Source organism: Vipera berus, assembly GCF_964194415.1.
Source record: "Vipera berus genome assembly, chromosome: 3".
NCBI classification, from domain to species: Eukaryota; Metazoa; Chordata; class Lepidosauria; order Squamata; family Viperidae; genus Vipera; species Vipera berus.
The window spans coordinates 13,487,805-13,515,801 of record NC_138204.1 but is presented as its reverse complement, the minus strand read 5'-3'; the positions used below and the strand labels follow the sequence as shown (position 1 = coordinate 13,515,801).

Sequence of the window (27,997 nt, the reverse complement as noted above, 5' to 3'; positions counted from 1 at the left end):
TCCCAGAATTATGGGTTCTTTATTGCTGGAAGTTTTCAAGAAAAGATTGGACAGTCATTTGTGCAGGATGATATAAGGTTTCCTGCCTTGAGCAGAGGGTTGGACTAGAAGACCTCCAAGGTCCCTTCCAGCCCTAGGAGTCTATGTTCTATGATTCAGATGCTTACCAAGTGGCAATTTGATTTCTATAGTAGAAGAGTTGTCAGGCCCAAACTTAGAGAAGACACGGCAAAATTCAGTTGAGTTTGATCCTTTATTTGCTTACACCCAATGGACAGAATCTTGCCAAACTAAAGCTATAACCTTTTACCCTGCTAGACATAGCCTGAGAGACTCTAGGGTGTGGCTACCCTGAACTTATAGAGAGAATATTTATAACTCAAGGTTGAACTGTGGGATCCTTGGTGCTCTCTGGAATTGGTTGTTTTCTTGCAGACATTTCACTACCCAACTAGGCAACATGATAATATTACCTACTGTAGTTCAGTAATGACATGTCTTCAAGAAAACAACCAAGCTCAGAAAGCACTAAGGACCCCACAGTATGCTGAATCTCTTTCTCCTCCGGTATCCAACTCAGGGATACACAGTCTCTTCATCTGGGCTCCTTTTTGGGAAAGTTCTATGTTGCCAAAACTCTCCCTCACTGCTCCTCCAGGTGCACATTCCATCACATGAGTAGGCTAACCCACCTCATCATATTGTAGATGTGCTAATACAGATGTTTTGAAGGAGGCCTGAATACTAGAATCTTGCTGTTCTTTCTCCAATAAGGAAGCCAATCATATATAGTGTAAAAGTGACTTGGACAGGATGATGTAGGCTGTACTGGAGAGAAATGCGTTTAATTCTGATTTTTATGCAAATGTGCTGAAGTCTTGGACTCCTTGACCAGAAGCCATTCGTGTGGTTTTACTTTGTATTTTTCAGAAATGTGTGGTGCAGTTGACAGTTGAAACGTCTACATGGCTTTTGTATTAAAAAAGGGAAAATGGGTACAACAATGTGTGCATTAGATGGAAACATGCAGAAAGCTAGATTATATACTGTAAAGAAAAGAAAGTAAAGAAAAGGGGGTTCCTGAATGCATCTGTTAGGAGAAATGAAATGTTAAGTGAATCATGCAGTCATTAAGCAAATTTGGTTCCCTCACTGGTTTTGTCAGCAGGGAAGGTCACAAATGTATGAAAATGTAATCAAATGTTTGTGAAGAGGGTTTTGTGGCCGAAGTTACAAACTGATGGGAAAACCAGGAAAAGAAATACTTAGAACCTGAACAAAACCAAAACTGAACTACAGCACTAATTAGAACTATAGAAGTATAAGCGAGGAAAAATCTCAGACTCGACCCTAGAAAATGCTTAGGTGACTAACCCAAATTTTGTGATAGCGTGCTTCTTTTGCATGGTTTTTGTTGTTGTTATTTTCCATAAAGTGATAAATGATCAGAATACGGATGTTCCGCTTTAATTAAGGTTTATATTAGAAACACACATGCTGTTCTTTGAAAAGGTCAGCCTGGCATGCCATGTTAGCATATTTCAAAGCAAAGCATCCATCACTGTCATCTTGCACCTTCATCTTGTGGCAGATATTCAGATCTCAGCTTTCCCATATTGAACGCTGAAATCCCCTGCCACCTACGCCACAGCTCCCTGCATAGCGCTTGGGAGAACATGTTGCAAGCATTGATTCCTGGTCTGAAACCCAATGTTGTTTGCATTTTGTCTCCAGCTTTCATGGAAGAGAAAGCAAGTTGTCTCCCAAAAAACGAATGGAGATCCGTTTGTCCAGAACATCCAGCACGGATCACAGCAAAGAGAAGGATGGTTCCATGAGCTACAACAGCGATCCAGAAAACAAATGGAATTCTGTTAAGGAGTCGGATGAGAACAAAGAAAATCTGATCATGGACTCTGAAATCAAGGATGATTCCATTTTCTATGAGGATGAAGAAGTTTTGAACGATTCCATAATTTCTGGTAAGAAAAACCCATTTATGAACCTTATAAAAACTTACCCGGAAAGATGAGGATGTCTCCTTATGTTGGGTTTGTGGGGTTTTCTGAGCTTTGGTTGTTTTCCCACAGGCATTTTGTTAACTAGAAATATCTACAGGAAAACAACCACGCGCAGAGAACATCAAGAGGTTGACAATTGACCCTGAGCTACACACAGAAGGGTCTGTCGTGCATACACCATTCTTAATTGCTGAAGGTTGCTGTCCCATGCATGCTGCTGTGCAATCTCACATCATTGTTCTGCCTCTTTTCTTTGAAATTTTATTTTGTTGGATTCCATTTCCTATGCATCTCTATTTTCTTCTCCAGTGTAGCTTACCTAGCTTCTTCTCACCTTCATTTCAGACCTTCTTCCTCCTGGACAATAGTTTTGTTCTTTTGATTCTATAAAAACCCACACTGATAGACCTTCAAGGTTGAAACAATCTCTTTCTTTTCTGCCCTATAGTAGTTCTGGGTAGGACACATTACTCTTTGTTGATTCCTTACTTCTGTCTTCTTATGCTCTGCTGCCATCGCTTGGAATTTCTCTTGAACCGCATCTCTGATAAGCAATTTTAAATTCACTATCTGGCTAGTAGACTAGTAGTTAAAATGTCTTTTTGCCATCTCTTTTGCAACCTGAGGATGTAGCAAAGCATTGTTAAATAATCTTTCAAGTCATCAGAAAAAAAGCCTGCAGCAATTCAAAACATCCACATTCAAAATGCTCCTACAATTACATTAAAAGCAACCTACAATTAATGTCGTCTTCTCCCTCTGGTTATTATCATAGGGATTGGTGAAAGTAATGCTTATCCACCAGGAGACTTAACTTCTTATTCTGAAGGATCTGAAGTTTCTTTCTTCAGAAACCAATTCAGCAACCTCAGTCAGCATCGTGTTGAATTGTGCTCTTTCAAGGATTAATTTTAAGTTATTTTATTTATTTCCCCCCCCCTTTATTAAGAAGAGACTAGACCAGGGGTAGGCAACCATGGCTCTTTTATGACTTGTGGACTTCAACTCCCAGAATTCCTGAGCCAGCCATGCTGGCTCAGGAATTCTGGGAGTTGAAGTTCACAAGTCATAAAAGAGCCAAGGTTGCCTACACCTGGACTAGACAGTTACTTGTCTGAAATGGTATAGGTTCTCCTGCTTGAGCAGAGGGCCAGAGTAGAAGACCTGCAAGGTCCCTTCCAGCTCTATCCTATCCTATTATTTATTTCCCACCTTTATTATTGTGATAAATAACTCAAGGCAGTTGACATAACTAACCTAACCTGCCTCCTCCTCCTCTCCCCACTACCAAAATCCTGTGAGATGAGTTGGGCTGAGAGAGGTTGACTGGTCCAAAGTCACCCAGCAAGCTTTCATGCCTAAGACAGGCGTGACTACAACTCATAGTCTCTACCTTGGTGTCTTAATCACTACACCATATTGGCTCTCAATATCTCAAAGATGTCTCCTCCAACTCTGTTCTACTCCTTCTCCTAACATAGAAGTCCAGCTTTTAAGTCTGTCAAGATCGTTCTGTATCTTAAGCCTATCTTCTGGAGTGTTGGCTATTTCTGCCAGCTTGGTGTCGTCTGCAAATTTGATGAGTTCCCCATCTATCCCCTCATCCAAATCATTGGTGAAGGTGTTGAAGGGCACTGGACCCAGAACAGAGACCTGGGGCACCCCAGTACACACTTCCCTCCATGTAGATACAGTTCCATTGAGGACCACACGCTGAGTATGGCCAGTCAGCCAGCTACGAATCCATCTGGTGGTGATGCGGTCTAACCCACATTTTTGATACTTCATATGGATGCTTCATATGAAGGACAATGACCAAAATTCCCTTCCACGTTCTCTTCTCTGCTCCCATTTTTCTCACCCATTAATGTTCACACTGTTTGGACAATTACCTACAGTACCTGTTGCTTACTCATTCTTTTTGTTTTCTTTTGTTTTTCCTTTGTTGGTTGTTTGTTTTTGCTTTCCAGTTCAGTTACATTTGAAGAGAAGATCATGCAGTTTGCAGACAGAGGAGCATATGTAGACTTCAGCCTAATTTCAAAAATTGCACAGCAGTGTTGACCTCTGGAAAGAGCAATCAGCACTTACTGCATGAGAAGGGCAGGCAGAGCTGGAGGGTGGAGTTATTTATCATCAGTTTAGAGTCCTTCTAAGAGATCCAAGTCCATCCCCCTTGAATTGAAAGAGGGCCAGGTGACGTGGTTCCGACCAACAGAGATGAATACAGCAGAACCCAGAGACTTGCAAATTCCTCAGAGAACATGTTTATTAGTGACAGAGTATAGGCACGGTCAAAGCTGAAACCAAGTCTGAATTTCTAGTAACATTTCCCCAGTTACAAAGTATAAAGTTCCCACCTACCCCTCCAAACTATGCAATTGACTGCATTCTCCAATAACTGCATTTGGCGGGCTTTCTTATACAAAGCCCAGTCTCTGATCGCAGGAGCAACAGATGACCTTGGTTCCCATGCGACAGCTGATTGCTTTGACTAGAGAAGCACCTGCACAACCCCCCTCCCTCCGTTCCAAGGTGGCAACCACAAATGAGGGGGAAAATGGCTGCAGTCAGGTTCATTTGTAGAGCTGACACCAGACTTTCATTGTCAAACCACAGAGGTCACAAAGGAGATAATGATATCTCCCTAGTATCTTGGATTGCAGCTGACATATTTTGCTGCAATTATATTATTTAATAGTTGCAGGATTTGGGTATGTCTACTCTAGTTAAAAGAAGGACTAGGGGTGACATGACAGCAGTGTTCCAGGATTTGAGAGGTTGCCACAAAGAAGAGGGGTGGTGATGTCAATCTATTCTCCAAAGCACCAGAAGACAAGGCAAGAAACAATAGATGGAAACTAAAGGTAAAGGTAAAGGTTCCCCCGCACATGCGTGCTAGTCGTTTCCGACTCTAGGGACCGGTGCTCATCTCCGTTTCAAAGCCGAAGAGCCAGCGCTTGTCCGAGGACGTCTCTGTGGTCATGTGGCCGGCATGACTAGATGCCAAAGGCGCACGGAACGCTGTTACCTTCCCACCGTAGTGGTCCCTAGTTTTCTACTTGCATTTTTATGTGCTTTCAAACTGCTAGGTTGGCAGAAGCTGGGACGAGTAACAGGCGCTCACTCTGCTACGTGGCACTCGGGATTCGACCCGCCAAACTGCCAACCTTCTGATCGACAAGCTCAGCATCCTAACCCACTGAGCCACCACGTCCCTAGATGGAAACTAATGAAGGAGAAAAGCAACCTGGAATTAAGGAGAAAGTTCCTAGCAATGAGAACAATCTAACAGTGGAATGGTTGTGGGTGTTCCATCATTGGAGGTTTTTAAGTGGCGACTGGACATCCACTTGTCCAAAATGGTATAGGGTCTCCTGCTTGAGAAGGGGGCTGGACTAGAAGACCTCCAAGGTCCCTTCTAACTCTTTTATTCTATTAGAGGTAGTCCTCAACTTACAACAGTTCATTTAGTGACTGCTCAAAGTTACAATGGCACTGAAAAATGTGACTTATGATTGTTTTCCATAGTTAAGACCTTTGCAGCATCCCCATGATCATGCAATTAAAATTCGGGTGCTTGGCAACTGACTCACAGTTATGACGGTTGCCATGTCCCAGGGTCATGTGATCAACTTTGCAACTTTCTGACAAGTAAAGTCAATGGGGAAGTCACATTTACTTAACAACCACATTACTAACTTAACAACTGCAGTGGTTCGCTTAACAACTGTGGCAAGAAAAGTCGTAAAATGGAGCAAAACTCACTTAACAATTGTCTCACTTAACAACAGGGATTTGGGGCTCAATTGTCATCATGAGTCGAGGATTACCTGTATTCTGCTGTTCTGCTGTGCTTTCAGTAGGAGGGATATTTTTCATTTTGGGCACTGGGTGGCGCTAGGTGCATTGAACAAGGGGCGAGAAAGCTCAGTTGGCCTTTTAAATGAGTGATGTAAAGATGTGGGATTCCCATGAATCCATCTGGAAAGATTTTTTCCCCCAGTGTATTTCTTTTTCAGTGTTTGTGTGTTTGTTTATGTCTCTCTATATCTAATGACTTGGCCCTCTTAATAATAAAGTTGGAAGGGTCCTTGGGGGTCTTCTAGTCCAACCCACTGCTCAGGCAGGAAACCCTATACCATTTCAGACAAATGGCTGTCCAGTCTCTTCTTAAAAACTTCCAGTGTTGGAGCATTCACAGCTTCTGGAGGCAGGTTGTTCTACTGATTAATTGTTCTAACTGTCAGGAAATTTCTCCTTAGTTCCAGGTTGCTTCTCTCCTTGATCAGCTTCCATACGTTGCTTTTTGTCCTGCCTTCAGGCACTTTGGAAAATAGCTGGACTCCCTCTACTCTGTGGCAACCCCTGAGATATTGGAACAGGGCTATCATGTCATCCCTCTTGTGTTGTTAATTATCATACTACTAGTATTATTAATATTATAGTGATAGTAACTGGAACTAATACAAAATTCTTGGAGCAACTCACAAAATTTCTCTTTTACCCCTGGCCCTCCTATCCCGGGTTTATTTCCAATCCCTTTTTTCCCCAGCAAATTCATACATCCTTTCTTCAACAAGTTTCCCTTGAAATGAACTCAGTGCTCAATGACTTGGTAATAAAATGAATATGACCCTGAGGGCGTTTGTCCAATCATGGTGAAAAAGTTGTACTTGTGTTAGGAAAAATCTAAGATGGAGCCCACCTTCAACCCTCAAAATTTCATCTATGACACCAAACCAGCCGTTCACTTTCTTATCCTAATACGTTTGATAATGCATAATCCTTTTGTTCTGGAAATAAATCACCTTGGCTGGGATGTATCATGAAACAATTTCATCATTTCTCAACAACAGAAATTCACATATCAGAGTGAAGGAAAATTAGATGAATCATTAAATATACAACCAAAACACACTTACTAAAATTGCTCTAAGCTCTTCCAATGCTTTCATATGTTGTGAAATGTAGGACCTAGTCTATGATAAGGGCACATGGGGTTGCTGTCAAAAAAGAAGAGCTATTACCCTGAAAACAATTCAGGAAAGTTCAGAATGCGAATTTTGAAAATATCACCTGAGTTGAGAGTGATTCAAAGTTAAAAAACAACAACACAAAAACCAGATTTGAAGTATAGTGGGCCAAGTCATTGAGACTTCTGATCTGCATTCCTGGCATTAATACGAGTAGCCCTCAACTTACAATCATTTGTTTAACAACATTTGAAATTACAGTGGCAATGGAAAAAAAAAGACTTATGACCTGTTGTCATACTTGCAACCATCCCTACATTAACATAATCAAAATTCAGGCACTGAATTCTGGCAACCAGCACATATTTACAATGCTTGATCACCATTTCTGACCTTCCCAGTTGGCTTCTAGGAAATGGAGGAAGCCAAATTTGCTCAATGATCACATGATTCACTTAATAACTCTAGTGACTCACTTAATAACCAGGCCAAAAAGGCTGTAAAATCAGATGCAACTGAATGACTGTCTTGCTGAGCAATGGAACTTCTGCTCCCACCTTGTAAGTTGAGGACTATCTGTATCTTCTTTGTGATGAACCCCAACTTCTTCTTATATAGACCCATTGGCAGAAGATATTTCTAGTGTCAACATCTTATATTTATTATTCACAAGATAACGTTGCTATTTTAGGACTCGTCTCCTTGACGTGCTCCCATTGTCTTTCATTGCACTCTCCAGGTACGTTGCCAAGAAAATGCAAGAAAGAACTTCTAGCAGTGAAACTGCGGAACAGGCCAAGCAAACAGGAGTTGGAAGACAGGAATATTTTCCCAAGAAGGACTGACGAAGAGAGGCAGGAGATCCGGCAACAAATAGAAATGAAGTTATCCAAGTAAGTCTAGTTGCAAAAAGGCCACAGGTGGGAAGTGAGGCTGCTGAGAGAATAGATCTGCTGTTTTGATCATAAACTTTCTCGGCAATTCAGATATCGGGGCTCCAAAGAGAGAGGGACAAAGCTGCTCATCATTTGACAGGAGTCTTCAAACTCGGCCACTTTAAGACTCGTGGACTTCAATTCCCAGAATTCCCCAGACAATATGTCTAGCTGGGGAATTCTGGGACATGGTCCACTAATCTTAAAATTGCCAAGTTTGGAGGCCTTTGTTTTAGAACAAAGAGGTTACTAAATTCTCCACAAATAAAACAGAACATGAGTGGTTTTCCCAGCTTCAGTATCCTGCTGTCCTGTTGTGTGGTAGATTCATCAAGATGGACAGAATTGAACTGTAGTAAAAATAAAAAATAAATGTTAGTAGTAAATGTAGTAAAAATCCAAAAATGTTTTGGATTTCTGAAATTTAAATTTCTTATTGGAAATATGTAAAAGGGTTGACCAGGTGAACTGGAAAATGTGGTTCCCAGCTGTTGCAGACATAAGCAGCCTATCCTTGGGGTTGACCAGTATCGACTGGAAGGTTTGAAGCTTAGATGAATTTTGGCAAAAGGCATTGTGATAAGAAAAATCCATTTGTTTGCCATTATGATATAAACACCATTAATTTATTCTTTTTGATCTACTTCCTGAACCACATCCACTGGTTTTTATACATCCCTGGATTTAGCAATGAAGTTATGATTTTTAAATAAAAAGTACAAAGGTTGCGTATATTATAAAATGGTTGCCTGTTTAAAAAAAATCATAATAAATTTAGGGGATATTTTTTGCAAAAAAAGGGACACATAATTAGCTGAAATGCATACAAATGTGCATTTAAGGAAAACCTTTTAACTAAAAATGCTAGACACAAAATGTGCTGAATCTGCACTTGAAAAAAATTCAGAAACCACAAGATGTAAAATAAACACCTTCCATTAGAGATTCTTGAAAATCTTCATTAAATTTCATTAAAGTGAGACTATAGGAATAACTTCCAGAAATGGAGCTGACCAGGGGAAATCAGCAGTTAACAGATCTTCAGCACTATTACTTCAACTGATCACATATAATTCTTTCAGTAACAAAAGTCAACTTTAATTCTGGATTTGTTTGGTATCCTGGCTTCTGATACTTTAGACGTGCTTCACTGACACAGCATTGTACTGTCATTTCCTGTACAGCACAATAGTTTTGTTTGTAGAAACCTTGGTGCTAAAACAAAATTGTGCAATATGAATAACAACGCTTGGGAAAAACATAAGTTTGGGGGCAGACTGAATGAAAATGCATTCATGGGCAAAAAAAGACTTCTTTCAGTTTGTTAACTCATTGGGCCTGAGGGAGAAGGACACTTAAAACATAGTAATAGGATGGAGAGAGTAGGGCTGGAGGGGACCTTGAAGATCTTCTAGTCCAGTGACACCTAAACCTTTGGGCACCAGGGACCGATTCCGTGGACAGATGTTTTTCCGTGGACCGGAAGGAGTGTGGTTTTGCATGATGCCTGCATCCTGTAGATGGGCCTTTGCTTGTTTGTGCAGACTGGTTTCTGGCATACTGTGGCCTGATTCTGGTCCATGGACTGGGGGTTGGGGACCCCTGTTCTAGTCCAACCTGCTTCCCAAGCCAGGAGACTTTACACCATCCCAGTTAAATGGATGTCCAATTTTTTCTTGAAAACCTCCAGCGATGGAGTGCCATAAAAGATATCAGAGACACTGAGTAGTACTTCTGTAGCAATGCATTTAAGTGGGCAATAAATAAAAACAGCAAGCCATTGTGTTCAATTGCATAATGTCTGGTGTGATCATCTGTCATTTCTTGTTAGCACAAAACTGCAATTCAAAAAACCATGCATAAGCAAATGTAGACATCATTCTCTTTTTTAGCATTTTAAAAGTGAAAATGTGCAAAAGAAAGAAGCAGGCAATTTACACAGTCACAATACACCATAGTTTGAATGACTAGTGTTATGAAAACAGTCTAATTTATTTTTTCAAGAAATCCCCAAGATACTAAAACAAAAGGGACAATATTTGTTTTTAAAGCTATGCCTGCAGGGTGAAGGCCACGAGGACCAAAGGGATGTCCTTTCTCTAAGATGCCTGTATCCCTAACTATGAGGCTTAATTTTAATCTGCCTGCTTCAGGATCAAATCTATTTATTGTCTTAGTATTGGGCTTATCCAAAGTGCAAGGTACTTTATTCAAAAAGCAATTGCAGTATTTTTTGAGGAGGAAGAAGAAGTTTTGCTTCTTAATCCAAGAAGCCTCATTAGTTGTGACTGGTTGGTGGGGGGATGGAAGGATAGATTCTGACAGTTGAGACTGGATGGTAAAGCATCTTTGAGACAACAGTGACCTGGATGACGGAGAATCTCCATAGAGAAAGTGCAAGGCAACCTTGGCTCTTTTATGACTCGTGGACTTCAACTCCCAGAATTCCTGAGCCAGCAGGAATTCTGGGAGTTGAAGTCCACAAGTCATAAAGTACCGTATTTTCCGGCGTATAAGACGACTTTTTAACCCATGAAAATCACCTCAAAAGTTGGGGGGTCGTCTTATATGCCCAGTCGTCTTATACGCCGGAAAATCAGCGAGCCCGGGAAGGCACGCCCTCCCCTCTCACTGTGGAGGAAGCAGGGCAGGCTGGCGGCTGGCGGGAGGCGGCTGGGCAGTCCTGCGCACGCGTGAGCGCGCAGGACTGCCCTGCCGGCTCCCGCCCGACGCTCTTCCCTCTTGAGGCAGCATCGCTCCCCGGCTCCTGCCCTGCCGGCTCCCCCCAGACGCCAGCCTGCCCTGCTTCCTCCACAGTGAGAGGGGAGGGCGTGCCTTCCCGGGCTCACTGATTTTCCGGCGTATAAGACGAAAAATCTTGAAAATCATCTCAAAAGTTGGGGGGTCATCTTATACGCCCAGTCATCTTTTACGCCGGAAAATACGGTAGTCAAGGTTGCCTATCCCTGGTATAAATGTTCATCCAACTGAGTTTTAAAGAAATCATTTACCAGATATCTGTTATAGTCTGCTGTGAAATTACCATGTGCAATAGTATTTAATGCCACTGCACTGAAAATTATTTTAAAATGCAATGTGTAAATGTAAACGGAGTTTATTCTTGTACATTTCAAATTATAAATCATATAAATCCCAACTCCAGCAAAAATTACAACCCCCAATTTTTTTTTACCCTTTAACTTTTCACCCTTTTTATATGTCACTTTCTTTAATGTTTCTAAATACCTCATCGCAGACATACTTCCACTAAGTTTTTTTTAAACCAACCTTTAAGACATGCTAAATGGATACTTTTCTATGGACATAAGTTTAGCACTTATTAATAATATTTTATTTATTTTTTAATCCACTCAGAGCACACTTTAAGCAAATCTGATGTCGTGGAGTGTTTTGTAGAACAATTGTTTTTAATCCTCAATTTCAGTCCATATAGCAAGATCTCTTCTGTTCTATAGCAATCCTCTTTTGCCATCTGCTTGGCCTCATTCAGGTCCTGTATGGGATGTGTCATTTAGACAGAAAGCGCGGCTGAAAATATTAATCCACAAATATTTTGCTGTTTAGTGTTGGGAAATCTTTGGAGGGAATGCAGCTGTATTTACTGCTATCAGCAGGAAGCAAAGATTTTATCAAAATGAGAAAATATGTGTTGTGAATTTATGCAAGCCCACCTATTAAGTACTTGAAAGCATGGTGCAAGCATAAAACGGAGGAAATGCATGTCATAATCACAGCTGACCATCCACTTACAACTATTTCTTTAGTGACTCTTCAGAGTAATGACAGCTGAAAAAGTTAACTTAGAAGCATTGCAGCATCCCCAAAGTAACATGATAGTGTTGTAGATGCTAGTGTCATGGTTCCGATGAATGAGACAAATCAAACAGATTGCGGGCATAATATTAATCTAAAAAGTCTTAGTAATGAAATGAAACATCGGCACTCATGGAGGGATGCCAGAATCTGAAATCTCCTCCCTCCAAACCCATCATAACACACACACAATCCCCACCCTTATCTACACATCATAAATCACATTATCCAATTAGTTTTACATATGAGGTTTCACTTCCCGTTCTGTACCTGGCTTTTTGCAATCTTATCACAACTTCCGGGTGATTCCTCCGTCCCAAATGAAGCAATTAAAATAACAGGCTGTCTCTTATATTGTCAATGCAAAAATATGTCAAAGTTTTCAGCATTGACAGCTAGGCAACTGACTTGTATTTGCGATGGGTGCAGCGTCCTGGATCATGTGATTCTTATTGTCAAACTTCCCAGCCAGCTTCCAACAAGCAAAATCAATGGGAAAGCCAGCAGTAAAGATCACCAATCATGATAACATAATGTATCACTTAGCAAAAGTCATACAATCTGGAGTGTCTTGAGGGACGACAGGAGACAGTAGGCACAGTCCAAACAATTCGTTTATTGGGCAGAGGTCCCGGGCAAGGTACCGCCGGGAATCCCCCGTATTTATAGTAAACAGGAACATCAACAATATTGTTTAGAACCAATAAACAGGTGGGGTTCTCCCGCCTAACAACAACATCCAATAAGGAGGAGACCGGCTAAAGGTAGGCGCGGCTGACAGCGGCTTGTTGCCGGGGCCAGCTGGCAGCTTGACAGCTCCGGCTGGACTGCGCATGCGCGGTTAGCTTTAGTTTGACAGCTTTCAGTGTACTGCGCATGCGCGGCAGTTTGACAGCTGTCAGGGTCGGCCGGTATGACAGCTGTCAGTGTACTGCGCATGCGCGGCAGTTTGACAGCTGTCAGAATCGGCCGCTTGCCGCGTCTGTGGGGGGGGAATGCCGCGGCAGCCTTTTGACGGCTGTCAACGGCTGCCGGGGATTCCTTATAATTATGAGGGGAGTGTGTGTGTCTTTGCTGAGTATATAACACAATCAGGTGTGGTTATGCCATGCTTCCAGAAGGTCTAAGAAATGGAAGGAGAAAAATGGATGCATCTGCAAACCTTGGGGTTTTTTGCTTCTAATTCTACAAATGTGCTCCCAAAATGTAAAAAAGACCCATGTTTTAGGCTCCACTACAACAATAACAACAACAGGGACGCGGTGGCTCAGTGGGTTAGGACACTGAGCTTGTCGATCAGAAGGTCGGCAGTTTGGCGGATCGAATCCCGAGTGCCGCGTAACAGAGTGAGCGCCTGTTACTCGTCCCAGCTTCTGCCAACCTAGCAGTTCAAAAGCATGTAAAAATACAAGTAGAAAAATAGGGACCACTACGGTGGGAAGGTAACAGCGTTCCGTGCGCCTTTGGCGTCTAGTCATGCTGGCCACATGACCACGGAGACGTCCTCGGACAAACGCTGGCTCTTTGGCTTTGAAACGGATATGAGCACTGGCCCCTAGAGTCGGAAACGACCAGCACATGTGTGCAGGGGAACCTTTACCTTTACAACAACAATAATAATAATAATAATAATAAAGTTGGAAACTCTATACCATTTTGGACAAATGGCTGACCAATCTCTTCTTAAAAGCCTCTGAGATATTGGAACACTGCTATCATGTCACCCCTCGTCCTTCTCTTGATTAAACTAGACTTACTCAGTTCCAGCAACCATTTTTAGGGAGCTCTGCACAACAAACGCTGGCAGGTTGTCAGTGATTCCAGATCTATACAAGGACATACATTCTTGATTCAAACATTGAACCAAGTTGTTATCTAGTGTTTTTAATTTTTTGGCTGAATACAACCCATCAGTGTATTAAATTTGGCCCAAAAGGTTTAGCAGTCTTTGAGAATATGATGATATTTCCATGTAATCTGATTCCTTTCCATATGTTGGACTGAACCCCATTTTCAGCAAGCATGATCATTGCCAAGGCTCACCACATTATGGAAGCTATACACAACACAGGTGTGCGGGATCTAAATAGGAGAGAGACACTCAAAACAATAGTTGCATTCATCTTTGACAATGATGAGTTGTTCAGTTGATAGAAACTGTGTATAATTGTGAATTGTTTAACCAGCTTTAATGAACTGTAATTTTTCCATTAATTGTTGGGTTAACCTGGTCCCAAGAAAATAACACATTGCTTCTAAGCTTGTCATGTAGCCATCTGCAACACCATCTGTGGTGCTGATTTAATTTTAACATGCTTCAATTTCTTCAGTGCACTCATATTTATTTTAGAATCAGTGAATGGAAGCTTTTCCTAATAGGGACTAAGATGGAATTATGACTGATAAGCTTTCCCAAACTGAATAGGCTTCCCAAGTCAGTGTTTTGTTAACTCCTTGGCCTCAAAATGAGCAGCACCTCAGTTCACATGTGAAAGCTATGTTCAAATAGCACAATATCCTTAATCCTGGTTTAGTCAATTAACTCAGTTTTCTGCTACTTACAGTGCCTTTTCACAACCCACTAAGCTAGAATGTTGTGAAATGTTTGCTCTTCAGTGTGTTTTATGAACACAAATATTACATGGGAAGCACAGGTACAAGGGGACATAAAAGGCAAACTTTCTAAGGCCAAAAGATACAGGCAGTCCTCAACTTTTGACAACAACGGAGCCCCAAATTTTTTGCTGCTAAGTGAAATTTGTTAAGTGAATTTTGCTCCCTTTTACAACATTTCTTGTCACAGTTGTTAAGTGAATCACTGCAATTGTTAAGTCATGGTTGTTAAGTCAATCTGGCTTCCCCATTGACTTTGCTTGTCAAAAGGTCTCAAAAGGTGATTGCATGAACCAACTACAAAGAATCTGAATTTTGATCCCATGACCATGGGGATGCTGCAATGGTCATAAGTATGTGAAAACGGTCATAAGTCATTTTTTTCAATGCCATTATAACATTGAAGGATCACTAAAGGAACTGTTGTAAATCGAGGGCTACCTATTCACTTCTCTTTGTGAGATCTTGAATAGCAAAAGAGACACGACACATTAAATTTTTGTTTCACGAACTATGGAACCTGCATTCAGAACAATGAAGTATTTGCCTTTGGTTTCTCTTGTTATCTTTGCTTTCTGTATATTTACACACATACACAAACACACACAGACACACACTCTACAATTCTCTTTCAGAGTAAATAATATTACATAAAGCATACTAACAGCAGCAAAAAATAAAGCAAAGAAATTAAAGGCGTTCATTGTATCGCTTCATGTCTTTCTATTCTTCTGAGGCTTCCTTGCTTCCACCCCACCCATTCACCAATTCATCCATTGCTTTTTGTTTTTAAACTTCTAAGCTCACTTGCAAGATCTCAATGCTAACCAAGCATGACCCTCTCAATCTTCCCCTTCCTCTTGACCAGGTTCCTTTATTTATTTCGCAATCCAGTCTTTTCTATTTGACCAAACAGTCTTGACATATTTATTTTGTACTGTCAAAACATTCATTCATCACCTGTTCATTCTTGTTGCTATCTCTTCTGGATTTCTGGATTTACTGCGTATATATATATTTTTAATACCTCATTCCCACCTAATTATATATATATATATATATATATATATATATATATATATATATATATATATATATATATATAGGGACGCGGTGGCTCAGTGGGTTAGGACGCTGAGCTTGTCGATCAGAAGGTCGGCAGTTTGGCGGGTCGAATCCCGAGTGCCGCGTAACAGAGTGAGCGCCTGTTACTCGTCCCAGCTTCTGCCCACCTAGCAGTTCGAAAGCACGTAAAAATGCAAGTAGAAAAATAGGGACCACTATGGTGGGAAGGTAACAGCGTTCCGTGCGCCTTTGGCGTCTAGTCATGCCAGCCACATGACCACGGAGACGTCCTCGGACAAACGCTGGCTCTTCGGCTATGAAACGGAGATGAGCACCGGCCCCTAGAGTCGGAAACGACTAGCACGCATGTGCGGGGGAACCTTTACCTTTTATATATATATATATATATATATATATATATATATATATATATATTTGTTTTCTGAGGTTTTCGCGGGTGTTCATATGTGGATCTTTGGTTATTCGGGAATCCCATCCGTCATCATCAGGCTGGTGGCTTCTGCTTCCTTCTTCTGGGAGAAGCATGTGGCTGTTTGTTCCTCTTTTTTAAACTGCCAGAGGGGGTGTGTTCCCCACCCAATCAGAACACACCCACCATTCAAAACACACTCCCACCCAATCAGAACACACTTAATCCCCCACCCAATCAGAGCACACCTCAACCCACAGAACACACCCCCTCTGGCAGTTTAAAAAAGAGGAACAAACAGCCACATGCTTCTCCCAGAAGAAGGAAGCAGAAGCCACCAGCCTGATGATGACGGATGGGATTCCGTCGAAACGTCGCTCCTACACCTTTAGTTCTACGCGGGGAAAAACCCGAATAACCAAAGATCCATATATATATATATATATATATATATATATATATATATATATATATATATATATATATATATATATATATATACAGTATATATATATACAGTATGTATATATATATATATATATATATATATATATATATATACAGTATATATATATACAGTATGTATATATATATATATATATATATATATATATATACAGTATATATATATACAGTATGTATATATATATATATATATATATATATATATATATATATATATATATATATATATATATAATTACAGTTTTTTTAAAAGTATAAAAACTATCACAAACCAATATAAAGTAAGAAAAAGAAAAGAAGTGGAAGTTTTAGAAACCAAGGCAGAATTTATAGACAGAGAGTTGAAAAGAGAAATAGTCTAGCTCTATTGAAATTGAGAGAGAAGGAATGTTGTTTTGAGCTTTAGAGCAATCCCAGAAAAGAATTCTGATGAAGACATTGCATTCAATTTATTCTTATGTTTGTCCTTCCCCACCTGTCATTTCTGTAGATTAAAAAAAACTTCCACCCATTCCGGTTAGCGTTCTATAAAGTTATGCAAATTCAATCACATGTTCTTGTTATTTGCCATTTATATATAATTTTTATTTTTCTCACTTCATTTTCCCTAACAAACTGCCTTTTGATAAATTCATTTTCAGATCCATTCTCCTTATTGCACCATAGTCTATTTAAAGCACTCAGTTTTTCAACCTGAATCTATATAGAAAAACGCACATCCATAACTATTATATGTATGATACCACCGTAAGTACTTCTTGCAGAGTAGGAGCTTTGGTGGTGCAGTGGTTAAGATGGAGTATTGCAGGCTATTTCTGCTGACTGCCGGCTGCCAGCAGTTCGGCAGTTCAAGTCTCACTGGCTCAAGGTTGATTCAGCTTTCCATCCTTCTGAAGTCAGTAAAATGAGGACAATTGTTGGGGGCAATATGGTCTGTAAAGCACTTAGAGACAGCTGTAAAGCACTATGAAGCGGTATATAAGTCTGCTATTGCATATAATCATCCTTGCATGTTTATAGTCTGTCTTCTGATTTCTTGACTTTGGGGAACTATAAGCATGTTCAAGGCCTTCCATAAAATGGAATGAAGCTTATCTTGAGACCTTTTGTAGTTTGATAAATACAACTTCATAATGATTGGTTGAAAAGAGTCCTCGACTTACAGCAGTTCTTTTAGTGAAATTTGAAGTTACAACAGCATTGAAAAAATTGACTTATGACCATTTTTCAAACAGTTATGGCATCCCCATGGTCACATGATCAAAATCCAGGCATTTGGCAACTGACTCGTATTTATGACAGTTGCCGTGTCCTGGGGTAATGTGATTATCTTCAAGTAAAGCCAGTTTCACTTAACAGTTGTGCTACTAACTTAACAACTGCAGTGATTCACTTAAGAACTGCAGCATGAAAGGTCATAAAATGGGGCAAAGCTCACTTAACAACTGTCTCATTTAGCAACAGAAATTTTGGGCTCAATTGTGGTCATAAGTTGAGGAGTACCTGTAATAGCCCCAATTTTTATTGAATTTGATTTTTATTTTGAATTTATTCTATAGAATAGAGAGGGCTGTAAAGCACTGTGAATGTTGTTACTATACTGATGCCACTGTAAAACTACTTTTAATGCTGTAATGACTTGTACAGTGTGGATGTTTTCCTCGTATAAAGTTTTTTATTATTATTTTTTAACCTCTACATACATATGTTAGTTTTTCAAACAGCGTGCGATCTGGATTCATAAGACGCTAATACATAATCAAGTCCTATTCTTTGGTTCTCTCTTCTAACCATTTGTAGAATAAATTCCAGCTTTGGTAATATTCTGTTTCTTCTTTATCTTTCAGCCTCATAGTTAATCTGTCCATCTCTGCGCATTCCAGTATCTTTTTTATTACCTCTTCTTCTGAAGGTATTTGTTCATTTTTCCAACATTGCGCATAGCTTATTCTTGCTGCGGTTACAATATGTAAAACCAAGTATAAATTTTGCTTATTAATCTTTTCTGGTACTATATCTAATTAAAAAAAATCAGGATTAAATATTACATGTTCTCCTAATATTTTTTCTAGCCAAGCATGTATTTTTTTCCAATAGGCCTTTACCTTGTCACATGTCCACCAGGTATGATAATACGTACCTAAGTTATGTTTAAAAGGGACGCGGTCGCTCAGTGGGTTAGGACGCTGAGCTTGTCGATCAGAAGGTCGGCAGTTTGGCGGGTCGAATCCCGAGTGCCGCGTAACAGAGTGAGCGCCTGTTACTCGTCCCATCTTCTGCCAACCTAGCAGTTCGAAAGCATGTAAAAATGCAAGTAGAAAAATAGGGACCACTACGGTGGGAAGGTAACAGCGTTCCGTGCGCCTTTGGCGTCTAGTCATGCCGGCCACATGACCACGGAGACGTCCTCGGACAAGCGCTGGCTCTTCGGCTTTGAAACGGAGATGAGCACCGGCCCCTAGAGTCGGAAACGACTAGCACGCATGTGCGGGGGAACCTTTACCTTTACCTTTACCTTAAGTTATGTTTACATTTCCAACATTTACCTGATACATTTTTAAGGATGTTTTATTGTACTGTTGTACTCCACTTTTAAATTAGACTGTTAGATTAGGGTGGAATGGAAATCTGGCAAACTAAGAAACAAATATAATAGAAGCAGAGGTATTCAGAAAGCTGCATAAGCCTCTCTGCTCTCTTTCTACCCTATTGCTCAAGCAAATCATAAACCCCTGGGCTGCAAAGCAAATAGCCAGCCCTGGAGTACAGATGGGACACAATTTGCTCAGCTCATTCGGTTGCCATCTTTAACCTTTGCTAGTAGTAACTGCAAAAAGTGACCCGCTTCTCAGGCACACCAGAAAGGCAAATCCTTCGTTAATTAAACGAGCTTCAAATTAGCACTTCCAAAGTAGGCTCTGGAGAGAGAATGAAAAAATAATAATTAAAGTACAAATAAAGCTATTGATTTCAGTTGTTTGGAATCATGAGGTAATATTTCGGTGCAGAATCATATTTTATTAAAAAAAGGTGGCACTCCAAGACATTTGTGGTAGCTCTTACTTCCTCAGGTTCAGGCACCTAGCACTCGGTGCTGAAGAGTTATAGTGAACAAGGTTTATCTGGTTTGTGCTCGTCAGCTTCATAAACACAACTGTTTGACCATTGTGTTATATGATGCTGGATTTAAGAAAACATTGACCTGATTTAACAGCCCTTTGTTTCTTCCCCTATGAAGTCATCAAGCTTGGCAAAGGTACAGTTTGCTGTTGACCATAGGAAGTCCTCAACATACGACCACAGTGGTGTCCAAAATTTCTCTTGCTAAGCAAAACAATGGTTTAGCTCTGTGGTTGTCATTGCATTTGTATGAAGATAAAGCTAAAAAAAAAGGATGTGTGGCCATAAAGGAATGGGATAAATGACTCTAGGAATGAGGCCAGAGATCATTAACATCAAGTGATATTTATGGCTGACATTGCAGTGAAAAATATTGTCCCATGTTGACTACACAGTAATTGGATTCAGAGGGATGACGAGTCTTCTAGACAGTCCTTCTTTCAAGATGCTCAGGATGATAAGATGTCTTGCCTTGAGTTACATCCCTGCGTGGTTCCTAGGAAGTTTGATCTGTGTGAAAACTTGAGATGCATTTCTATAAAGCTATCCAAGAATACAGGTAGTCCTCAACTAATGACCACAATTGAGCCCAAAATTTCTGTTGCTAAGCGAGACATTTATTAAGTAAGTTTTGGCCATTTTACGACCTTTCTGGCCACGGTTGTTAAGCGAATCACTGCAGTTCTTAAGTCAGTAACATGGTTCTTAAGTGAATCGGGCTTCTCCATTGATTTTGCTGGTCAGAAGGTCGCAAAAGGGGATCACATGCAACCGTCATAAATACGAGTCAGTTGCCAAGCATCTGAATTCTGATCACGTGACTGAGGGGATGCTGCTACAGTTGTAAGTGTGAAAAAACAGTCACATGTCACTTTTTTCCAGTGCAACGTTGAATGGTCACTAAATGAACTGTTGTAAGTCAAGGACTACCTGTATTTGTATTTTGCATTAAGAAAGGATTTTTCTAAAAATAATCTATATAAAAAGAGTAAGTAGAGGTTTTGCTAGCGCACTTCTGTGATGAAGCTTTAACGTACAACCTTTTTTCCCCCTATTAGTTCTTGGTTCTTAAGATCTTCGTGTGCCATCGTGTATCAGCTTCTCTGTGTCAAGAGGTGCAGCTTTCAGCAATAAGTCATTTGTGTAAACATATGAGGAAAACACTTGAGTGCTTAGCAGTGACACACACTACATACTGCTTTTGTATATAAGCACGTACTTATATACCCTTTTGTAAAACCAGAATGTTTTGAGCACAGCCCTGTATAATCCTGTATCTACTTTTTCAGTAAGTGGGGTGGTGGACATTTCATGTCCTTGCCTCATTGTTCCAGTTTCCTTTCTGTGGTTCTTCGCCTCTTCTCAAAATAGCCCTCTCATTTCTCTTAGTCAGAGCTATATACAGGCAGTCCTCAACTTACGACCACATCTGTGTTCAGAATTTCCAGTGCTAAGCAAAGCTAAATGAGTTAAATGAGTTGGGCCTGGTTTTACAACCTTTTTCGGCCAACATTGTTATATGAATTACTGCAGTTGTAAAGTGAATCATAAGGAAATCTGGCTTCCCCCTTTGACTGTTGTTAGGTGCTGGCTGGGAAGGTGACACACGGTGACCACATAACCGCAGGACAATGCGGTTGCCAAGCACCTGAATTTTAATCATCATCATCATCATCATCATCCCAGGTCCTTGGTAAGGACTCGATAGGTAGACAAAAATGCCAAATCCAGTCTGAACATCTGGATGACTGTGCGATGATTAATAATAATAATAATAATAATAACAACAACAACAACAACAACAACAACAAAAACAACAAAAACAATAACAACAACAACAATAATAATAGTAGTAGTAGTAATAATAATAACAATAACAACAACAACAACAACAACAACAACAACAATAATAATAATAATAATAATAATAATAATGAGTTGAAAGGGATCTTGGAGGTCATCTAGTCCAATCCCCTGCTCAGGCAGGAAAGCCTATACCATTTCAGACAAATGACTGTCCAGTCTCTTCTTAAAAACTTCCAGTGTTGGAGCATTCACAATTTCTGGAGGCAGGTTGTTCCACTGGTTAATTGTTCTAAATGTCAGGAAGTTTCTCCTTAGTTTTAGGTATACTGATTTTAATCAAGCGACTGTGAGGATTGATGCAAACGTCATAAGTGTGAGGACCAGTTGTAATTTAGTTCTTTCTGGACCTTTGTAACTTCAAACGGTCACTAGAAGAATGATTGTAAGTTGAGGACTACCTGCATTTATTAATGTATAGTGTTGACCTAAGGCTCATACCACACTAAAAGTGGAAATTCCATGGCAAAATCCACACATACATGCCTGTAACCTTCAAATTTGTCTTAAGAATTCTGGAACTCACCCTAAATCACTGTGCTAAAAATTGGAAGCAAAATCTCAGGGATCGACTTCAGTACATTAGGAAGGTCTGAAACAGCATAGGGCCATGGTGGCGAACCTATGGCACGAGTGCCACAGAGCCTCTGTGGGCACGTGCGCCATTGCCCCAGTCCTAGGCATTCAGCTGGGTTTTATAAAACCTTTTCGCTTTAAGCCTCTGCTGCCGTGTGCAAAAAAACCAACAACAGGTTCAATCAATCAATTTCAACTTCTCACAGGAAAAAAAAAAAGATCTTGCAAAGTTGGGATTGATTGATTGAACTTTTTAGTCCCACCCAGTCTGCCATTACCACTGCAGCCACGCCCACCCAATGGGCCACACCTACCCAATGGTCCACGCCCACCCAATGGGCCACACCCACCCGGCACCCGACAAATACATAAGTAGGTTTTGGGTTGCAATTTGGGCACTCGGTCTCTAAAAGGTTCACCATCACTGGTGTAGGGTTTCCTGCCTGAGCAAGGGGTTGGACTAGAAGACCTCCAAGGTCCCTTCCAACTCTGTTATTCTGTTCTTCCTTCTGTTCTGAAGGAAAAAAAATACACAGGTAGTTCTCGATTTATAACCAGAATGGAGCCCAAGATTTCTTTGGCTAAGCAAGACAGCTGTGAAGTGAACTTTGCCCCATTTTATGACCTCCTGCCCTCCACTGTTAAGTGAATCACTGCATTTGTTAATTTTGTATCATGGTTGTTAAGTGAATCTCGCTTTCCCATTGACTTTGCTGGTCAGAAAGTCGCAAAAGGTGATTATGTAACCCTGGGGTACTGAAACTGTCGTAAATACATGCCCGTTGCCTCGTGGCTGCATTTTGATTACATAACCGTGGGGATGATGCAATGTGAAAAGCCGTCATAATTCACTTTTTTCACTGCCGTTGCAACTTTGAACCGTCACTAAATGAATGATGACTACCGGTATAGTCTAGAAAGTATAGGTGCAGATATTCTCTGTTATGCTTAGTGTACTGTTGTAAATGTCCAGAAGAGCCACCACATCACTTGCCACTGCAGAAAAAAGAAATTAAAAATGCAACCCTACTACATCTGCCACTAATTTACACCCTAAAGCAAGTGTTTTACATGGATTATTTCTGTCTGCTTGAAGGAGGGGAGGAAAACAAATCACACTTCCCCAATTTAACATTTCCTCAGTGATTCCCCCCCCCCCCCGCCGCCCATCACGTAGCAACATTAAGTTGCTCTGTCCTTATCTTATTGTTTGGTGAGTGAAAGAAGCCGGCTTGCACAGCTCCTCTGTAATGGGTAAAAGAACGAAGCCATAGGGGGGAAATGATCTTTTAATTTGTTCATTAGAGCACAAAGCTAAATTTGGCTACATTTGCAAATACGAATATTTTAGCTGTGGTTCACGGAGGGATCTCCCACGCCTGGCTTGCTCTCTCGAAGTGTTGGAGACTAATTGAAAAAAGCTTTGCAGAGATGCTCCCTCCAACTTATTAAATATTTAACACACACGTTGTATCTCCAAAGAATACTTACCTTTTAAAACTCCTAGCAATTAGTCTTCCCTTATTTCGAAGAATTCTAGAAAGCCGTTGCAGGCAGTAGCAAACATCTTAAATCCTTAAGATTTTTTTTCCCCCTTGCCTTGGCTTGCGTCCATAGGGAAGTTCCTTATATTAGTGGCACCATATTAAAGCAGAAGGGAAGGAAACTACATCATTTCCTGACTGTAGCTTGAAACTTTGCCTCCTTCTATATGTGCAACAGAGTGAAATCTCCAATCTGAGATCAGCATCCCATTCTTGTGTCCTGACACTGCCATGAAGCTGGTATGGAGGCTGATTCGCAATCAGTCCTTTCCCCTCAAGAAACACTCCCCGCAAAGGCAGTTTGGGACTGCAGAACAGATGTTGTCCTACAGTTGTGGAACTCAAAAGTGACATGCAAATGCAATGAGAGAAGAAAGGGGGTTGAGGACCTGAGCAATTAGTCAAGCTATTCTCCAAAGCGCCCAAAGGCAGGACAAGAAGCAACGGATGGAAACTAGTCAAGGAGAGAAGCAACCTGGAACTAAGGAGAAACTTCCTGACAGTTAGAACAATTAACCAGTGGAACAACCTGCCTCCAGAAGCTGTGAATGCTCCAACACTGGAAATTTTTAAGAAGAGCCTGGACAGCCTTTTGTCCGAAATGGTATGGGGTTTCCTGCCTGAGCAGGTGGTTGGACTAGATGACCTCTAAGGTCCCTTCCAACATTATTATTATTATTATTATTATTATTATTATTATTATTATTATTATTATTATTATTATTTCTCCTTTTCATGTCACTGCATTGACCATCTCAGAGGGAGGGATGGCTGTCTTAGTTGGTAGAAGGAACACAGCAGTGTAGACACATGCAAGGTGGCATGAAGCTAGTTCAGTGGTCTGAAAGGAAAGGTTGTTGTTGTTGTTGTTAGCTGCGAAGTCGTGTCCGACCCATCGCGACCCTATGGACAACATTCCTCCAGGCCTTCCTGTCCTCTACCAGAAAGGAAAGGTAAGTGGACACATTAACTACCATGCTTATCTATTCCAAAATTCTAGTTGCAATTACACTGCTGTTATTCACTCTCTACTAAATCAGGGTCAAGCAATCTGCTGCAGTACTTTAAAAATAAAGCCAAGAGCTACATCTTTCATTATTTAAACAAAATCTTAAAAAATTCAAGTTACAACCTAGATTTGAAGCATATCTATCAACCTATCATCCATCTTTCTTTCTTTCTTTCTTTCTTTCTTTCTTTCTTTCTTTCTTTCTTTCTTTCTTTCTTTCTTTCTTTCTTTCTTTCTATCTATCTATCTATCTACCCCCCCCCTCCCTCCCTCCCATATTTATAAGCTGCCACAATCAGCTAAGACTCTGGACAATGAAATGAAGAATGCAACCTGTATATACAGTTAAAAACCATAGCATATATCCCGAACAAATAAAAAATAAAATATTCAAGGGGGCACCAGGATAAGCTAGGGACGAATACCCACTGGAATAACATGGTTTTTTAAACTTGCCTCCCTAATTCAGGGAAAAGGGGAACTGTTCTTACTCCTGGGGATGAAGTCTTCCGAAAGGCAGAGGCCGCTACCAAGGAGGTCTGCCATCTGGCTCATGTCACACAGACTCTTGCAGAGTGCCAGTGGGGATGCTCAATAGGTTCTGATTAGGGATTTGTTTTAGCTGGGCAAATTCTTTCTTGACAAGATGTTGTCTGATGAAACCTGGTGCAATGCCATAAAGGGCTTTAAAAGAGATGCCTAGCCTTTTGAACTGGGTCCAGCCAGCAATTTCAGGGTTGGTGAATTCTACTCTGATATGGCCTTTATGCTGTGTTTTGAACCAGCTGTAGCTTCTGAGAAATCTCCAAAGGCAGCCTCACACAGAGCAGACTTAAGTGTTTGGTGATCGGTACATGAATCATCATTACTAGGACATCCTGACCGAGATAGGAATGAAGGCAAAGCTGCACAAAAGTCCACTTGGTGAGGTCTTCTATTTGCTTTTTCGACAGGAACTGTGAAACCAGAAATACCTTCAGATCATACCCTAAAAGAGTTGGAATACTACCCGTCTCAAGAGTAACTATTAGGAGCACTGTTGAAGGAATGCTCTAAAGTTTACTGACCGAAGCAGTTCAATGTTGCCAAAGTTTAGTTTACATAATGATAATACTAATACTAATACTAATAATAATAATAATAATAATAATAATAATAATAATAATAATAATAATAATAAGATGATGATGATGATGATGATGATGATGATGATGATGATGATGATGATGTTGTTGGAAGGGACCTTGGAGGTCATCTAGTAAGAGGACAATCACTTTTCTTTTTTAATTCCTTCAACCCTACATCTCCATCTAGGTCTTTACAATAATAATAATAATAAAGTTGGAAGGGACCTTGGAGGTCATCTAGTCCAACCCCCTGCTCAGGCAGGAAAACCTATACCATTTCAGACAAATGGCTCTCCAGTCTCTTCTTAAAAACTTCCAGCGTTGGAGCATTCACAATTTATGGAGGCAGGTTGTTCCACTGATTCATTGTTCTAACTGTCAGGAAGTTTCTCCTTAGTTCTAGGTTGCTTCTCTCCTTGATTAGTTTCCATCCGTTGCTTCTTGTCCTGCCTTCAGGTGCTTTGGAGAATAGCTTGACTCCCTCTTCTTTGTGGCAGCCCCTGAGATATTGGAACACTGCTATCATGTCACCCCTCACCCTTCTCTTCGTTAAACTACACATACCCAATTCCAGCAACCGTTCCTTATATGTTTTAGCCTCCAGTCATAGCATTTGATGATGATGATGATAATAATAATAATAATAATAATAATACTGTAATAATAATAATAATAATAATAATAATAATAATAATAATAATAATAATAATAATAATAATAATAAACTTGGAAGGGACCTTGGAGGTCATCTAGTCCAACCCACTGCTCAGGCAGGAAAACCTATACTATTTCAGACAAATAGCTGTCCAGTCTCTTCTTAAAAACTTCCAGTGTTGGAGCATTCACAGCTTCTGGAGGCAGGTTGTTCCACTGGTTAATTGTTCTAACTGTCATCTTTGTTGCTCTTCTCTGTACTCTTTCTAGAGTCTCAACATCTTTTTTACATCGTGATGACCAAAACTGGATGTAGTATTCCAAGTGTGGCCTTACCAAGGCCTTGTAAAGTGGTAGTAACACTTCACGTGATCTTGATTCTATCCCTGTGTTAATACAGCCTAGCACTGTGTTGGCTTTTTTGGCAGCTGCAGCACACTGCTGGCTCATATTGAGGTGATTGTCCACTAGGAGTCTCTCACAGTTGCTACTATTGAGCAAGGTACCACCTATACCAGGGGTAGGCAACCTCTGCTCTTTTATGACTCATGGACTTCAACTCCCAGAATTCCTGAGCCAGCATAGCTGGCTCAGGAATTCTGGGAATTGAAGTCCATGAGTCATAAAAGAGCCGAGTTTGCCTACCCCTGACCTATACTATACCTGTGCATTTGGTTTTTCCTGCCTATGTTAAATTAGTTATTTAGTTTACTATTTGTTTAGTTTATTGAGGGAAATAGGCCTTTTTATTATAATTCTTTGTCCTTCTCTCTAATCATCTCACCTTTGGTTAGAGGACTGGTGATCTGGAGAAGGTTTCCAGCATACTTGGATGATAAGAAGGAAGGTCTTTTTTGGAGAGATCTTTGGTGAATTCATCCATCTCTAATAGTAAGACTCTTTCTAATTGTAGCGCAGACTCAAAAGATTAAAAACATTTCACACCTTTTAACGAATTTGGAAGCTCTTTAGATATCACACTGTTTCTGAAGGAAGAGAAAGCCACATGCAGTGGGTTTTTTTGTTCCTCCAGCTCATCTGAAATAGATCTTCTTTCCTTCTTTTTTTGGAGGATGCCAACTGATCCCATACTGAGACGTACTGCAGTTCCCAGTGTGAAGCAATATAAATATTCTATTTAAAAAGAGATGAATATACGGAAAAATAAGAATTGCCAGATTCTTCTCATGCTGCACACAACACTACTATCTCTAGGCCATTCATAAGACAGATTGTTAGGCAAAAACTACAGTGTTACTTTTTTAGTTCCAAAATTTTCTCGGCTTAAATTATGGAATATCGATATACATGTCGTCCTCGATTTATAATAATTCCTTTAGTGAATGTTCAAGTTACAACAACGCTGAAAAGAGTGACCATTTTCACACTTACAACCATTGCAGCATCCCCACGCTCAAGTGATCAAAATTTGGGTGCTTGGCAACTGACCCACATTTATGAGTTGCAGAGTCCCACGTGATCATGTGATCCCCTTTGGCAACCTTCTGACCAGCAAAGTCGATGGAGAAGCCAGATTCACTTAGCAACCGAGTTACTAACTTAACAATTGCAGCGATCCACTTAACAACTGTGGCAAGAAAGGTTGTAAAAGGAGGCAAAATTAACAAATATCTCTCTTAGCAACAGAACTTTTGTGTTCAATTGTGATTGAGGACTACCTGCTATCAGGATGATCTATTCCTTTACATCAGGGACCTTCAAACATGGCCCTTTTATGACTTGTGGACTTCAATTCCCAGAATTC

General features: G+C 40.4%; 1 protein-coding gene across 1 annotated transcript in view; it reads left to right on the top strand.

Moving 5' to 3' along the window:
• The window catches only part of PHACTR3 (phosphatase and actin regulator 3), a 145,894-nt gene that overhangs the window by 27,247 nt on the left and 90,650 nt on the right, over positions 1-27,997 (top strand). Inside the window, exons 6-7 of the mRNA XM_081324078.1 lie at positions 1,735-1,982; positions 7,737-7,890. Coding sequence (XP_081180204.1) covers positions 1,735-1,982; positions 7,737-7,890 — 402 coding nt within the window. The remainder of the gene's footprint in view (positions 1-1,734; positions 1,983-7,736; positions 7,891-27,997) is intronic.